Source organism: Aaosphaeria arxii, assembly GCF_010015735.1.
Source record: "Aaosphaeria arxii CBS 175.79 unplaced genomic scaffold BU24scaffold_7, whole genome shotgun sequence".
Taxonomy (NCBI): domain Eukaryota; kingdom Fungi; phylum Ascomycota; class Dothideomycetes; order Pleosporales; genus Aaosphaeria; species Aaosphaeria arxii.
Window position 1 is genome coordinate 327869 of NW_022983480.1, and position 14838 is coordinate 342706.

Genomic DNA, 14838 nt, shown 5'->3' on the forward strand with positions numbered 1-14838 from the left:
TATCCCCATATGATTCACTCCCACATGCACTAGTAGGCATCATCTATATGCCTCTCATCCAATCGTAATGATTCATCATACAGGTACCATCAAGATGATTACTCGTACCCCTCCACCCCTCTCTACTCGTCCAATCTCACTAACAAACAAAGACCTCGGCTCATGCAGCCAGATAAAAGAAAAGAAATGACGAAACACCTTGGAGCTGAGGTAAGCGTTCCTCTGCCTAGTTGTCCATAGTACTACGAATAGATATCAGTCCACTCGCCCTTTTAAAGGGGGCGTCAATTTTCACATGTTCTGTTATGTCTCACGCTTATCATTGTTTTATGCCTACACGTGTATATTTGCGAGTACATTTGTGAGGCGTTTAGACCGTTGAGTGGTCACAATATCCTCCTGAATATCCAATTCAGAAAATACATGAAGCTAGCATTCGGCCAGTCCGACGTTGGCTACCCTCTGTAGTCGCTCTATCTATACCTCGGAATGGACCGGCGACTTCTCCAACCATGGATCGACCTCATGCATTGCTTCAGCTAGAATATACTCGTACGGCCTTGAAAGGAGGGCCATTCCAAGCTCTTACGACCGCCTCAGCAACTAGCTTGTGAATTGCCTATCGTTGTGTCAATAGTGGAGAACGCCAATCAAGTGCACTCAACGTTAATCCTCGTGTGCACACAACTCAAAGGAAGAACTTACCAGCCCTGGATGATAATCATTGAACCATAGACAACTCTTCCCGTCAGAGTTGAAACAAGTGGCATCCTTGCTTCCATACTTCTTAGGATCGTTGATTGCCGCATTGAACGGCGCCTGGCTGTCTACCACCACAGCCCTGCTGTCCTCATGTCGAGCCTTGAAACTCCCCGTACGATTGGCCAAAGCGTCATTGAACTGTACGATATACTTGGCCTCCAGCTCTTGTGCCTGCTTCGACTGGCCCAGCATCAGCGGGGACTTATTGATCGCTACACGACATGTCAGCTCCGCCGTTCTTGCCAATGAAAAGTGACTCCACAACGAAGAGTCAATCGTTCAACCTACGTGGGACGCTCAAGAACACGAAATTCCTCGCGCCAGCCCGATACAAAATCTCGACCTGCCCGAAGTAATCATCCAGGATTTTACCTAGAAGCACAGAGTCGTTCTGTCCGTACGAATTTCCTACATCGTTGACACCCATCCAGATACCGAACAAGCTCTCCTTTGGCGTCCAGGGCGGATTCGTGGCGAGGCTGCTGCTGCTGAATTGCTTGACCTGGTCGATCAGGCTCTTTACCTCAGGCTTGTAGGGTTTCACCAGCGAGGCGTTGACTGTTGCTCCGCCGTAGGCAAAGTTGTAAGAGTACAGCAGTGAGGAGTTGTATGTGGTGACGAGATAGCCAATCCAGTTCGGGCCTCCTGAGGAGGTGTAGCCTGGGTAGGCTGGGTTTCCAAATGGATTGGATGCAGATGGTTTGGAGAGGTTGATGTCGAAGCCGGTCTGGCTGTAAGAGTCTCCGCTACAAAGGTTTGTCTGTTAACCCGCTGGGTATAGTATGGGGTTAGATGAATCGAACTTACAAGCTGATGAAATGAGGAATTGCAAGAGCGACGGGCAAACTTTGAAGAGCCGTCCAAGCTAACGATACTCCCATAACCAAGCGTGAGAAACCCATTGTATGTTTTCACTGTAGATCAAATGCTTCTTTGCAATTCCTACTGATCTAAAACAATGGCATATTTTATACTTCCTAACTCCTCAATATCTAATTACACTTCATATGGAATTTCTTTATTACTTCCATTTATTCCGTCTCTAGTCCCTCACCCAAAGTGACTAGATACATCTATCTTGAATACCATTCGTAGACACTTTCGCTACGACCGTGACGCGGAGGCAGACGTTCCTTGGTCAATTGGGACTAGCCAGTGACCACCACAACAATTATGAGTATTGAACTACAATGCTTCGAAAGCACGTTTTGAAGAATATTCAAATATTATTGTTCGAAGTCCTTCAAGACATTCTTTTAGCACACCAAGGCAGTGATTAATAGTATTGGGACGCGGCACGAGCACGTAACATCCACGTCGACCAGGGTCCATCATACGTTGTAGCCAATTCGATCACTCGACTGCATCGAGCGGTTGCGCTCCCATGAGTGCATTGTATGTACGAGTATTACAAATGCATCACCAACATACAGCTTTCGAAAAGGTTTTTTAGCAAACGCAGATTCAACCAGGTGCAATGTGAGCAGGCATCTGAATATGGGGGAATTGAAAATACCATGCATAAGCTAACCAAAAATTCTAAGACATCCACCCATCAGCCGCCTAATGCCCAACAGCAATGCCTCCTAAAGCAAAGCCACGATCTTTAAGCTTGCCATCTCTCGGGCGTAGCCATTGAAATAGGAGAAAACAACCCCTACGTCTACTCACAGAGGAGAACGATGAGACGTTAGACGAGATATACCACGGCTAACAGTGCTCCTACAATCACAAACCCCAACCCACCGTCGTCACAACCAACTACAACTTATACTTCCACCACACCCCGAAATCCCAATCTCACCCGCATACCTAGACTCACAAACACCCGCATGATCGAACCCACCGTTCGTCGTCCCGAACGTCAGATACACAACATGTACGTTGCGTGCATACAATGACACGCCGTCAAACCAGCCATTCCCCCTACTCACCGGTCTCATCCACGGCACATCCAGATCCAGACCCAACAAGACCACATCGTCTGCCATGAAACCTTCAATGACGTTCCCATCCATCCTCTCGCGCTATCCAGAAGCCATCATACAAAAACGGTAACACAGTGCGAGCAAGAGCACCCAGATGTCAAGCGACCTGCCTGCGAGGCTTTCATAACTCGGTGCGTTGTTTTCCCACTCTGGAATCTATGTCTTCACTCGCTGTCGCCTAAACCATATCATACCCGTATGTGGTTATCTACATTATCCAGCTAGATGTGTGGCTTTAGCGTTATGATGTAATACTTTGCTGCTTTTGTTTGGTCACTGAGCTGGTGTTGCTGGGAGGACGGCGGTGGGCCTGAAATGCAGAGCGACTACAAAGTGACACTCGTGCCGGCTGCGTCTGCTGAGGATGGATACTCAAATCGGTAGCTTGCCGCGGTGGTGGAGGAAAAGTTGGCATACATACATAGAATGTAAAATTTATACATACATGCACGCACGCATCCTACGACGACATCATACATCCACTACCTAATTACACACATCGGATGCAAGTATCCCATCGTGCCTATTGTTCAATTTCTATCCAACAGACGAAACGAAGAAGGGAACGAAGAAGGGAACGAAGAAGGGAACGAAGAAGGGAACGAAGAAGGGAACGAAGAAGGGAACGAAGAAGGGAACGAAGAAGGGAATCGAGTACGACACAGCCAATCAATTGAGCAGAACAAAACACCGCTTAATCGCTGCGTCCCATTGAATCCTTCCGGTCAAGGTGGAATCAATCAAAAGCCACTCCGTTCCACCCAAAATCGACTTCAATCGCACGTAACTGCGATGTTGCAGGGACAAAACAGAAGTCAAGCGATGTGAGGTACATATACATACATATGCAGCAAAGAAACGAAGCCTCCTCCGTCCGAGTTAGGCAATTATTTATACGAGAAGGAGCAATTACTGCTACGTGCATTGAATCAACCTTATCCTATGTACAGCAGCGGAATTCCACCACAGTCGTAAGTTACTTTGTGAATGCCCCCCCATCTTGGCGCTCGTCATTACCCATGTCCCCCTCTCGCTTGACAAGGGCTCCTGATTTCCCCTTTAGCGAGTAGACCGATTCTCTCCACGTCCCCATCGGACGCTTCGGGGGGAGAAAAATTGCACTTGTTCAGTTAGATGTGCAATTATAGAAACCCATGTAGCGACCATGGACGATCTGGCGGAGGAGGAAAGCGCGGACGGTGGAAACTGGGGAGGGGCGTGCGGCGGAATTAGCTAGGTACTCGACAATTGGGCGGTGGGGTTTAAGCTCGTTATATCCGAGAACGTTGTGGAATTGGGAATTGGGTGAGGGGAGCGCACGAAAAGCTGACGCCAGCCCCAGCCTCAGCCCTGCCTGTCCCAAGGGTACGAGGGTATCTGTCGTGGCCGGACGAAAGCAAAATAGAACTAGCACTAACGTCTAACTGGGGAAAGAGAGGGCATCTCAGCCCATTGGATTCGTCCAATTGTGGAACCCTGGCTTTTTTGAGATTGCTCCTAGGGCTTGTGTCTGACGGAGGAAGCGGGGGATGCTGCGTGAGAGCTACGATGTTAGGGGTTATGTCCCCTCTCGCATGATGCGTGTCGACGGGCTGGGATCGGAGCGGAGCTGTGGGTTGTCTTGGTAGAGTTTGGTTGGGTAGGGAGTGCATGGAACGATGAGGAGGTCGGAGACATTTGTTGATGCTGAAAGGTATAAAGAGTGGCTGCTTTCCGTCCGTCTTCGAGATATCAGAAAAGAGACCATCATTTCTTAAACTTCATCCATTACCGCTCAATTCGAATTCAATTCAACTCGGAACGCTCATCGTGACTTCAAACCAAAAGGATACAGTACATAGCGATTGGTTCTGAAAAGTATCATTCGACATCATGGCACCTCACACGGGACTGTTCATCAACAACGAGGTAAACACTTCCCTCCCTCCGCCGCCATACCTAGCCATTGCATCTCCACAGCCCTAGAATCACTACACAAGCACCCAAGTAACACAAAGACAATACATAGTACATCGATGCCACTTCCGGCGAAACCCTCACCATCCGCAGCCCACATGACGACTCCCTTGTCGCCGACAACGTGCAAGTAGCCAGCTCTGCCGACGTCGACAAGGCCGTCAGCGCCGCCCGCGCTGCCTTCAAGGGCGAGTGGTCGACATGGACGCCTGAGCAGCGCCGCGTCGTAATGATCAAGTTCGCAGACATCGTGGAGAAGAACGCGGACGAGCTTGCGCAGTGGGAGACTAAGGCTATGGGCCAGCCGATCAGCGTTTCGAGGTCTATTATTGGGTTCTTGACCGCGGCTTTCAGGTACGTTTGTTTGTTTGTCTACTTGTCTGGTGTAGAGAATTTTGAGTGGGTGACTGGTGAGGAAGCTAATTCGAACGTGCGAATAGGTACTACTCGGGCTGGACGGACAAGATCCCAGGAGAGCAGTGGCCGGAGAACGATGGAAGTTACAGAATCGTCCAGTACGAGCCCATTGGTGTCTGTGCTGGCATCGGAGCTTGGAATGGGTCGCAGATCTTCTTCGGGTTCAAGATTGCGGCTGCGGTGGCGGCGGGTTGCACGTTCATCTACAAGCCGTCCGAGAAGTCGCCATTGGGTGTGCTTCAGCTCGGTGCTCTGATCAAGGAGGCTGGTTTCCCTCCAGGTGAGTGATTGAAGCGGTATTCCGACGACGTGGCACGGGCAGGTGTATCTGACAAGGGAATTCACAGGTGTCGTTAACATCCTCTCTGGAGATGGACGTGTCGGTGCCGCACTGGCGAGCCACATGGATATCAACAAGATCTCCTTCACTGGCAGTGTCTTCGCTGGTAAGAAGGTCCAGGAGTTGGCAACCAAGAGGTAACTTTCGTCGAGACGTGTAATGATCTCAATCTGACATTCGACAGCAATCTCAAGCGCGTCGTCCTCGAGCTCGGAGGAAAATCGCCATCCCTCATTTTCGACGACGCAGACCTCGAGAACGCCCTCACCCATTCCTCGCAGAACTTCCTCTTCAACACTGGCCAGGCCTGCGTTGCAGCGTCCAGGACCTTCATCCACGAATCGATCGCCGACAAGTTTGTCGAGCAACTCAAGGCACGATTCGAGCAATTCAAGCACGCAACTGGCGACCCGTCCGACCCAAAGACATTCCTGGGCCCCTTGGTGGATGAGAAGCAATTTGACCGGGTCATGGAGTTCCTGGAGATCGGAAAGAAGGAGGCCCAGCTCGTGACCGGAGGCGGCCGCCACGGCGACAATGGATACTATGTCGAGCCCACCATTTTCTTGAATCCCGGTGATGATGCACGAATCTACCGGGAAGAGATCTTCGGACCCGTCATCACTCTCAGGACGTTCAAGACAGAAGAGGAGGCTATCAAGCTGGCAAATGACACTGCCTTTGGACTATCAGGTAAGCTCATCTGGCGACGTCCAATTTAGGAAATTCCGGATCTAACAATTGGGTTAGCTTGTGTGTTTACGAGCAGCATCAGCCGTGCTCTGCGTGTCTCCAAGGCAATTGAGTCCGGCATGGTCAACGTCAACTCTTCGCAGACGTTCGGTATGGAAGCACCATTCGGAGGGTGGAAGCAATCTGGGGTCGGAAGAGAGGGTGGCAAGCAAGGTATAATGCACTACCTCGAGTCCAAGACCATCTCTATCAAGTAAGTTGGAACACATCTTCCACTAAAGTCATAACTGATGTGCTAACGCAAATCGCAGCATGAATGTCTAAGTACGAGATACGGAGTACATAATTAATTAGTTGCTGTAATCATGGCTCGGTGGGGGACGTGAGGAAGGGAAATTTGACATTGGCGGTGAGGGCAAAGGAGAGGGAGAAGGGGGGGTTGGAAAGGCCGCATTGCATTTGTAGGGCCAAATTGTGGGTAGTCGGTTTCGCAATTGTTTAAGCCAATGAAATGATGATCTCTAAATCACCTTCTTGTCAATCTCTGGCTAGATATGGTTCGGTTTCCCCGTGCTTGGTCTCGATCTATGCATCTACTTGGTATGGTTGAGTTTGTAGGCAGTACGGAATGCCGTTACCGGTATCATGTACCTCATCAACCTTGTTCTCGTTGGCTACGGATTCCCCACAACTAGCCATACGAGTACAAGTTCCTTTTCCTCGTACATGAGCCAGCCGCGGTTTTTGACTGACAAAGAAGGTCTGACGAAGTGTAGAATAGGGGGGTGGTAGTAGTTGTGATGTGTGGTGGCGCTCAAAGTACTCCCTATATCAACAGCAAACTTGGAGTATAAGTAACATGTAGACCAGACAATCCATTATTCTTTCAAAGGATTGTTTGGTAAATAGACTTTGTGCGACGGTGACGTATCACTCAGTAGTCACTCTGTCACTCGTTAAATTCCCGGGATCCATGGATGCTGGGGAAGCGAGGGAAGGACGAAAGAGTTCTAGACGATTGTGCTTGTACGAGTGCAGTAGAGGACAAGACGCCAGAGATAAACAAATCAACAACCACCAGACAATCACGTCCAATGATGATGCTAACGAGGACCAGCGATGGTGGCGTCTGGGAGTGTCCGCGTTGTTCCACCATAACGAAGCCCTAGTCCGTCCCCAACGTCTTTGTATCCAGCCCAGCCATCCCGCTACGACCACTGAGTGGAGCAGGAAGCGCCTGGACGTCCATCAAGGATTTGATTCAATCAAGCAAGCAAGCAACCATCCATGCAAACGCAATGCATCGCATCGATCCATGTCAAGGCACGGCGAGGCCTTTCCAGCCACCACGGCCTTCCATGAGGCGGTTTTTCCAACGTTGAGCTGTCACTCTCCACCATCCCACATTCACTTTCACATCCTCATCCTCTCCTACACGCAACAAACACACACCCAACACACAACAATCATACATTCACACAATCACAAACACGTCCCTACACCATTCGCATACACTAATTCGATCCCCCCTCCCCCGGAACGGTTCCCCCATCGTCTCCCAGCCACCGGGTCCCCATCTCATCATCCAGCGAAACAAATCCCGCCGTCTCCTTCGCTAAGATCCGATCTGACCTCAGAGGCTCAGAACCACACCACGCGCCGAACGGGTTCAAGGTCAACCTTCACCGCATTACTCTCCGTACTGTACATATACCTGGGCGCAGCATGCGCGTCTCGACATGAGAACCCCCGGAACTCCAGGTGCGTAACGTTCTATCTCCTACCCCCTCCTTGCTGGCGGAATTGCGCGAATACGAACTCATCCATACGGTAGATCCCAAAGTGCGCGGCTCCACCCTCGACGCCTTGAAGCTGTCCTGTCCATCGGCTGACGTCCTCAACAACTCCTCCAACTCCCCTTCCACACCAATGGCAGATCCATTCACCGAAGCAGACGCGGAGTGGTCCGATGAGGAGGCGTTGATCCCAAAGGGCCGCCGCAGGTCGCAATACATGCCTCAAGCGCTGAAGATCACAAAAGTTGTATCGCCGCAACCTTTGCGACCGACAGCATGGAGAGACCAGTCGTCGGATTCGAGCAACGAGAGCCCCCTGAGAGACTTTGGCCTCTCCCCTGTCCCGTCACCACTCATACCTCCCAAATCCCCTTCGCGGCCAGAGATCCAACCGGGCAGCCACAGCCATGAGAATCTCGTCCAGCGGTTCTACCAAGTCACCAAGGAGCGCGACGCGCTGCGGAAAGAGCTGCAGCGGAAGAGCGTGGGGACCAACAGCCTCCCAGGGAGGGAGTCCGTGGTATACAAGTCGGAGGAGAAGACCTTGATAGAAGACCTACACAACCTGCGGTACTCCATCAGAGAATGGAGCGAGGAATATTTCAGCGGACCCCTTACGTCACGAAGTAAACGACCACACTTGCACTCAGGAAAGGACATGTTTGGAAATCTTTCGGACAACTATTCGCTTTACCTGAAGCACCAGCGGGACCGGCCACTGCTGATCCAAGCATACGTCTGGAACCGACTACAGCGGAAGGTTTTCAATACGTTAGACAAGGGCTGTGGCTACGTATGGGCGGGCAGGCTGGGCGACAGAAAGATGCGCTCTCTCAACGACACATTACGGCAGGGTATGTATTAATGATCCGTTTATATAACCTCATGAACGGAAACTGACTCTCACCAGCCGTAACCAACGAAGAGCAAGCCGCAGAATACCACAAATGGCGAGCCATGACCGTCAACCTCCTCGTCCCGCAGGTCGAAGACAAAGAGAATGGCGGAACGAAACTACGACCCACCTTTGACGCCTCACCCATCCTCAAACGAATAAAACGATTCTGCAGCCGCCTGCGCAGCAAACTGCGGCCCTGGTCCACGCAGAGCCTACGACTAGGCAAGGACCGCCTCTATAGCATCGTGTCCGCAGCCGTCGCCCTCGATCTAAAGATGAAGAGGCAGCGCGCGGATTACCGCTTCGTGACGTTCACGGGCGGCAAGCCGGACCAATTGTACGGCTACTCGTACTACGACTCGGAGATGGAGGACATCGAAGAGGACATCAACAAGGCGCGGCGCGTCGAGCTGTCCGTCGCGCCGGCGCTGGAGAGATGTGGCAACGCGAATGGCCACATCTTCGAGAACTCCTTCATCCTCGTCAAGGCGGACGTGAGCTGTAGACGGCTCGAGAAGAAACGTCCGCCATCAGCCTCGAAGAAGCAGGCTAACAGCGGCACGAAGTCAGGCGTGCGCTCTGTGATGAACATGTGGGATAAGTACGCATGAAGCGGAAACGAGAACACAAAGTACTAAAAGGAAATTCTTGCACATATGAAAAAAAAGGAAAGTGAGAGAGATGATCTGTATTATATTTTCACGAAATTATGACCACACAACCAAGGCATATTGATTCGCCTACACCCTACTCTTCCAGATCATGCAACAAAAAAAACATGCCGATGTTTGCAGTGTATTATAGATAGTTTAGCAGCCGCGCGCGAGCGACACGCATTTGTACGATACGATGTATTACCAGCCCCACCGATTGGGAAGACAGGGAGTCGGGAATGGACTCAGGGCGTTTTGATGATAATTAGTTGGAATTCTATGTATTTCCAGGTCTTCTCCGATGGAGAATAGGACCGTTCGACCTCGAGAACTTGCTTTCTACATGCATTTTGCTGATCACAACGCCGATTGATGTGTGAACAAGAGGTCACAAAAAAGATACAATCCTGCAAAGCCCTTGGTGAGACAATTCAACCAATACCGTCATTCCATCTTCCACAACTCGTTCATTTCCATCAACTAGTCCATGGAGACGGACAGTGGAATATATCTCCAGCACTCCGAAACAGGAAATCCGCCAAGCCGAATGGAGACCCTACCCCTACCCCCCACCCACCTATTGTCTCTAATTATCGAAGCTACAACATCAAGCTCTCACCTCTACTACATACTACCACCTCACTGCACTAAACAACGACACCTCACCGCCACCACACCAGAACTTCCCCGCCGTGTCCGAACAATTTAATACGAGGAGCACAAGATCTTAAACCCCAGGAAGAGATATTTACAAAGCCGCGGCAATCCCACGAAACCCCACACAGAGAAGGAAACAAACGACACCATTGACCGACAACACCACGAACCCACGAATTACCTACCTATACGCTCACGATCCCACTACCACCTCCCAGCCGCCAATTCCTCTCTCTCTCAACTCTCACCCACCAGGCTCTCCTCACCCTCAAAAGGAAACCACCAACAACCGACCCTCAACCACTCGCCAAACACAAGAAGAAGCGTATACACAACGATGACATCCCACCCCCCAACAACCACCCCCCATCCCCCCTTAGGAACCCCCTCCGACCCAACAGGCTCAACATACCACGACCCGACCTCCACCCTCGTCAACGCCTCGACCCTCGACTTCCTCCTTATCGAGCTCGTCCCGCTCGCCTACCGCATAACCGAAGACCTCGCCCGGCGAGAGGAGCACTGGCTCCTGTCCTCCCCGTCCCCCTCTGCGCCCACCGGTGGAAAGAAAGTCAGAGACTCAGGCGACTCTGCAAGCAGCGCGGTGGGTACGACAGGCGCAGGAGCGAAGGACACGGCGACTGCGACGGTGGTGGTGGACGAGGAGGAGGCGCGGGAGGCGGTGTTTCACCGGCTCGAGACGCTGGGGTATCGTGTGGGATTGGGCGTTGTTGAGCGGTAAGATATCTCCCTCTCCCAAAAATCCTCTCCAAAATGTTACCCCCAAGCACCACCCATCCCCCCAAATCCCCTCAAATACAAACAAACATACACACATACAGACAAAAGAGTGGAGGGTTGACATAAAAACCAGGTTCTCCCGATCAACACCTCGCCCCACAACCCCTCTCGACGTGATAAAGTTCCTCTGCAAAGACCTCTGGCAACTCCTCTTCCGCAAGCAGATCGACAACCTGAAAACCAACCACAGGGGCATCTACGTGCTCACAGACAACACGTTTAAACCCCTCTCCCGCGTCTCGTTTGATACGAAGAAATACCCTCCCGGCACCGTTACCTCGCCCACACCCCCCACAAGCTCATCCACAGGGGGAGCGGCGGGGGGAGGGGCAGTGCAAGGGGATGTAGTACTCAATGATGCGAACGGTCTCGCGAGAGCGCAGCCGTTTTTGTATTTCCCCGCGGGCGTGATAAGGGGGTGTCTTGCGGGGCTGGGGATACAGGCGACGGTTACGGCGGAGGCGACGACGTTGCCGATGGCGACGTTTCAGATTAGGACTGTTGGTGCGAAGGCGTGAGGACTTTACAGAGGGAGAGAATGGGGGGAAGAGGGAGGTGTGTGATTTAGCGGCATGGGTATGGCGTTTTTATTTTCTTGCGTTTTTTTTTGGTTTTTTTTATAGATGATGAGGGTGGGGAAGAGGTAGTGTCATTGAAGATTTGCGATTCATCACATAGCTTTTTGATTGGGTTAGGTGGGAAGAAGACATAGATATGTACAGCAGTCACTCGTCACTTAGTGAGTACTGGGTCATAGCAGCATTATGCGAGGAATCTCTCTCATATCATTTGTTTGATTGTTTTTTTATTTCGCATAAAGGGTGGTGGTTCTACTACTACTACGTATGTGTTTCCCCCTCTTTCTCACGCTTTTCCTTTTCTTTTTCCGTTCCCCTTGTCGAGCCTGACTACTTTGGATCCGGGGAGGCGAGAGAGTTTCCCGCTCACCCCGTTCGTTTATCCATTTCGTCTGCTCCACGGGTTGGGTTTGGAAAGAAGAGGGAGAAAGGAAGGAGAGGAAGGGAGGTGTAGGTAGTTGGATAGGTCTCCCGCCCGCTTAGTGGTCATGTCTCATTCGCTTATATGGCGTCACTCGTGAAAGTACATCATAGCCTAACTGGCGTCGGTGTATAAGCATTCTCTCGTCGACACAGCAAGTACCGGGCCATGGTATAGGAGAAGGGGGAGGGGGAAGGTGGCTGGCAAGGCCGTGTATCTGTGGGTGAAACTCACTTCTGAGGCGGGTTCTTGACAAAGTCAATGCCCTTCTGGACGTTGCCCTGGAGGTCCTTGTAGGCGACCTCCAAAAGCTTCTTCTCCTGCTCGTTGGCCTTGCTGACGACGTCGATGGCCTTCTCGGCACCGTTGGCCTGCGGACTGTTAGCTTTTATACATATATTAGAGGACAGTTTCAACGTACGCCAAGCTCGATGGGGACGGAGAAGAAGTCGACGCCGGTGGCCTTAGCAATGGCATCACCGCCGGCAACACCGGGGAGGTAGACGAAGCTGGGCTCGACGATGCCCTTCTCGCCCTTCACGGCCTTGATGACCTTCTCGGCGAAGCTTTTAAAGTTAGCTATACAAATCAATAACGATTAGCACCCAGAGACTCACCGGAAACCGGCGTAGGCCATGGAGAGAGTGGCAGAGCCTGCTCCGTCCTTGGCCTTGACGACCTCGTCACCGCCGAATTGGACACCTGGATCCTTGTCAACTGAAGTCTCAGAAAAGCAATTGCGCAGTACTTACGGTTCACGAGAGCATCGAGCTTCTCAGCGGGGATGCTGACAGAGGGCTGGGCCTGGCTGAAGAGAGGAACGATAGTAGCACCGGAGTGGCCGCCGATGACGGGGATGTTGAGGTTCTGGGGGTTCTTCTCGCCAGTGATGCCGGCGACGAAGGTCTCGGCGCGGACGACGTCGAGGGTGGTGACGCCGAAGAGCCTCTTGGGGTCGAAGACGCCGGCGTTCTTGAGAACCTCGGCGGCGATGGGGACGGTCGAGTTGACGGGGTTGGAGATGACGAGGATGTAGGCCTTGGGGGCGTACTGTGCGATGCCCTCGATGAGGCCCTTGACGATGCCGGCGTTGATCTTGAAGAGATCGTCACGGGTCATGCCGGGCTTGCCTGTGGGAGGGACCTCGTCGTCAGCGATTGTCTAGTCTCTCGGGTCGGGAAACACTTACGGGGAATTCCAGCGGGGATGACGACGATGTCGGCGCCGGTCAAGGCCTGCTTGAGTCCGTCATCCTTGGGGAGGAAGCCAGTGACGGTCTATCCATGGTCAGTCCGTCATCATTTCATTGTTGTGTGCTTGTTGTACGGGGCATTGGGATCCGTACCGCAGGAGAGGAGATGTGGGAGAGGTCAGCAGCGACACCGGGGGTGTTGACGACATCGTAGAGAGCGAGCTCGTCAATGAGGGGGCTGGCCTTGAGGAGGAGGGACAATGGCTGTTTGGCTATCAGTTAGCAACGGTCAATGGGATCTGGTGACGATGGTGATGATTGACGGCAAACATACCTGACCAATGCCTCCGGAGGCACCTGCAACGACGGCTTTGACCATTTTGTTGAGGTGGTGTGTTGAGTAGGAAGGGTTAGGTGAGAGAGGAGGGGGAATTGAAGTGGAAGATGGTAGTAGGTAGTTGTGATTGTGAGTGAAGTAGAGAAACAAACCACCGGAGAGCCTGTCTGATTATGGATTGAATGTACGAAGGGGGGAGAGGGAATATATAAGAGAAGGTGGGAGAGTGGATAGGTGAGAGTAAGTTTTGCGTGATGGCGTGGGATAACCTTAATCCTCTACTGGGTGACTGGGTGACTGGGTGACTGGGTGACTACTGAGAGAGAGAGGGGAGGGATGGGAGCTTGGGGGAGAGACCACGAGACTCCATCCGTTTCGTTGGCTGCCACTTGGTTGGTTGGTTGAACCATCTTGGGGGGCACAAGTGGGGGGAAGGAGACAGTCGCCGTTCGGAGGAGGGGAGAACCCTAATGGCGGGGTACGAGACTGAGCATGTACTGAGCATGTACCCTCTCACACGAATAACGTATGGAAATACATAGGGTAGACTACAGACTACAAGGAGGGTACAATAGGTATCTTTTCCCACAGTCCCGACTCCCCGTAAAAGGCAAGGGAGCGCGGTGGGCGGTGGGCGGTGGGCGGGTCCCTTTTTCTCATTCAGGCACAAGGCACATCCATCCATCCAAAACCCATTTGTCCAACATCTAAACTCCACTAAAGTTTCAAAACTCCCATACAAAGCATCAAACACAATTCGCTCTAACTAATCCCCATCCAAGGTGACTGACTCCACACAAGCTCCCCATAGCTTCCAGAGAGTACCTATAGTATGTACCTAGGCTTGGATGACGTGCATTCCGATAGGCCTCGGTGCGGACGAAGCTACAGTAACCCATGTCCTGTCACGGGAAGGATCGGGCTGTTTCTCTCTACTGTCTCTCTTATATGTTCTTGTATGTATCGGGTTTGAGCCCATTCCCAACACAGCGTTCCGATTCTTCTTCGGAAGTCCTTATGGCGTATGGTGGAGGCTTGTAGACGTCTTTGGTGGTTAGCCTTATAGTGTCGTCTGTTGCTTCTTCACATGTCTGCTCAGGTACATGTTCAAGAGGCAACCAGTAAAGACGTGACTCGGTTACTTTCGGTGCCAGTAAAAGCATCATACACGTAGGATATTCAATGTCCACTCTTCTCATCACATGCAATTGCCTCACTTCCAAGATACCCGAAAGCACTGTCAGGTGTAAATAAAAACCCTTTCCCTTGTACGACAACTGACGGCCGCGATCGAATGTTATGTCCGACTCAACCACAACATTGATTGCCTTACCGGCCGAGCCTCTTCT

The 14838-nt window shown here is 51.7% G+C and overlaps 7 protein-coding genes across 7 annotated transcripts; 5 read left to right on the forward strand and 2 right to left on the reverse strand.

Annotated features, from left to right (window-relative positions):
• Positions 1-535: 535 nt before the first annotated feature.
• Positions 536-1664, reverse strand: BU24DRAFT_411888 (carbohydrate esterase family 16 protein; the record flags this gene model as incomplete). The annotated part of the gene is made up of 4 exons (XM_033526070.1): positions 536-619; positions 706-974; positions 1051-1508; positions 1570-1664. 4 exons carry the CDS (start codon positions 1662-1664, stop codon positions 536-538), a joined length of 906 nt encoding a protein of 301 aa, XP_033380867.1.
• Positions 1665-3189: 1525 nt separating this feature from the next.
• BU24DRAFT_253470 (uncharacterized protein) lies at positions 3190-3511 on the forward strand. The gene has a single exon (XM_033522424.1). The coding sequence runs from the start codon at positions 3254-3256 to the stop codon at positions 3425-3427; it is 174 nt and encodes a 57-aa protein (XP_033380868.1). The 5' UTR covers positions 3190-3253; the 3' UTR covers positions 3428-3511.
• Positions 3512-4203: 692 nt separating this feature from the next.
• BU24DRAFT_425174 (aldehyde dehydrogenase) lies at positions 4204-6662 on the forward strand. Its single transcript, XM_033528674.1, has 7 exons — positions 4204-4658; positions 4759-5060; positions 5147-5403; positions 5471-5600; positions 5648-6156; positions 6214-6409; positions 6468-6662. The coding sequence occupies exons 1-7, from the start codon at positions 4623-4625 to the stop codon at positions 6478-6480; spliced, it is 1443 nt and encodes a 480-aa protein (XP_033380869.1). The 5' UTR covers positions 4204-4622; the 3' UTR covers positions 6481-6662.
• A 46-nt stretch (positions 6663-6708) lies between these two features.
• Positions 6709-8185, forward strand: BU24DRAFT_253554 (uncharacterized protein). Its single transcript, XM_033522425.1, has one exon. The coding sequence runs from the start codon at positions 7130-7132 to the stop codon at positions 7988-7990; it is 861 nt and encodes a 286-aa protein (XP_033380870.1). The 5' UTR covers positions 6709-7129; the 3' UTR covers positions 7991-8185.
• Positions 8086-9461, forward strand: BU24DRAFT_411890 (uncharacterized protein; the record flags this gene model as incomplete). Its single annotated transcript, XM_033526071.1, has 2 exons — positions 8086-8806; positions 8863-9461. 2 exons carry the CDS (start codon positions 8086-8088, stop codon positions 9459-9461), a joined length of 1320 nt encoding a protein of 439 aa, XP_033380871.1.
• A 1084-nt stretch (positions 9462-10545) lies between these two features.
• On the forward strand, positions 10546-11473 carry BU24DRAFT_331980 (transport protein particle component; the record flags this gene model as incomplete). The annotated part of the gene is made up of 3 exons (XM_033523042.1): positions 10546-10691; positions 10737-10898; positions 11035-11473. Coding segments are annotated over 3 exons (747 nt in total), but the record flags the coding sequence as incomplete, so codon positions are not given.
• A 717-nt stretch (positions 11474-12190) lies between these two features.
• Positions 12191-13531, reverse strand: BU24DRAFT_352504 (malate dehydrogenase; the record flags this gene model as incomplete). The annotated part of the gene is made up of 7 exons (XM_033523735.1): positions 12191-12331; positions 12382-12526; positions 12578-12662; positions 12713-13090; positions 13150-13237; positions 13306-13416; positions 13487-13531. 7 exons carry the CDS (start codon positions 13529-13531, stop codon positions 12191-12193), a joined length of 993 nt encoding a protein of 330 aa, XP_033380873.1.
• Positions 13532-14838: the final 1307 nt, after the last annotated feature.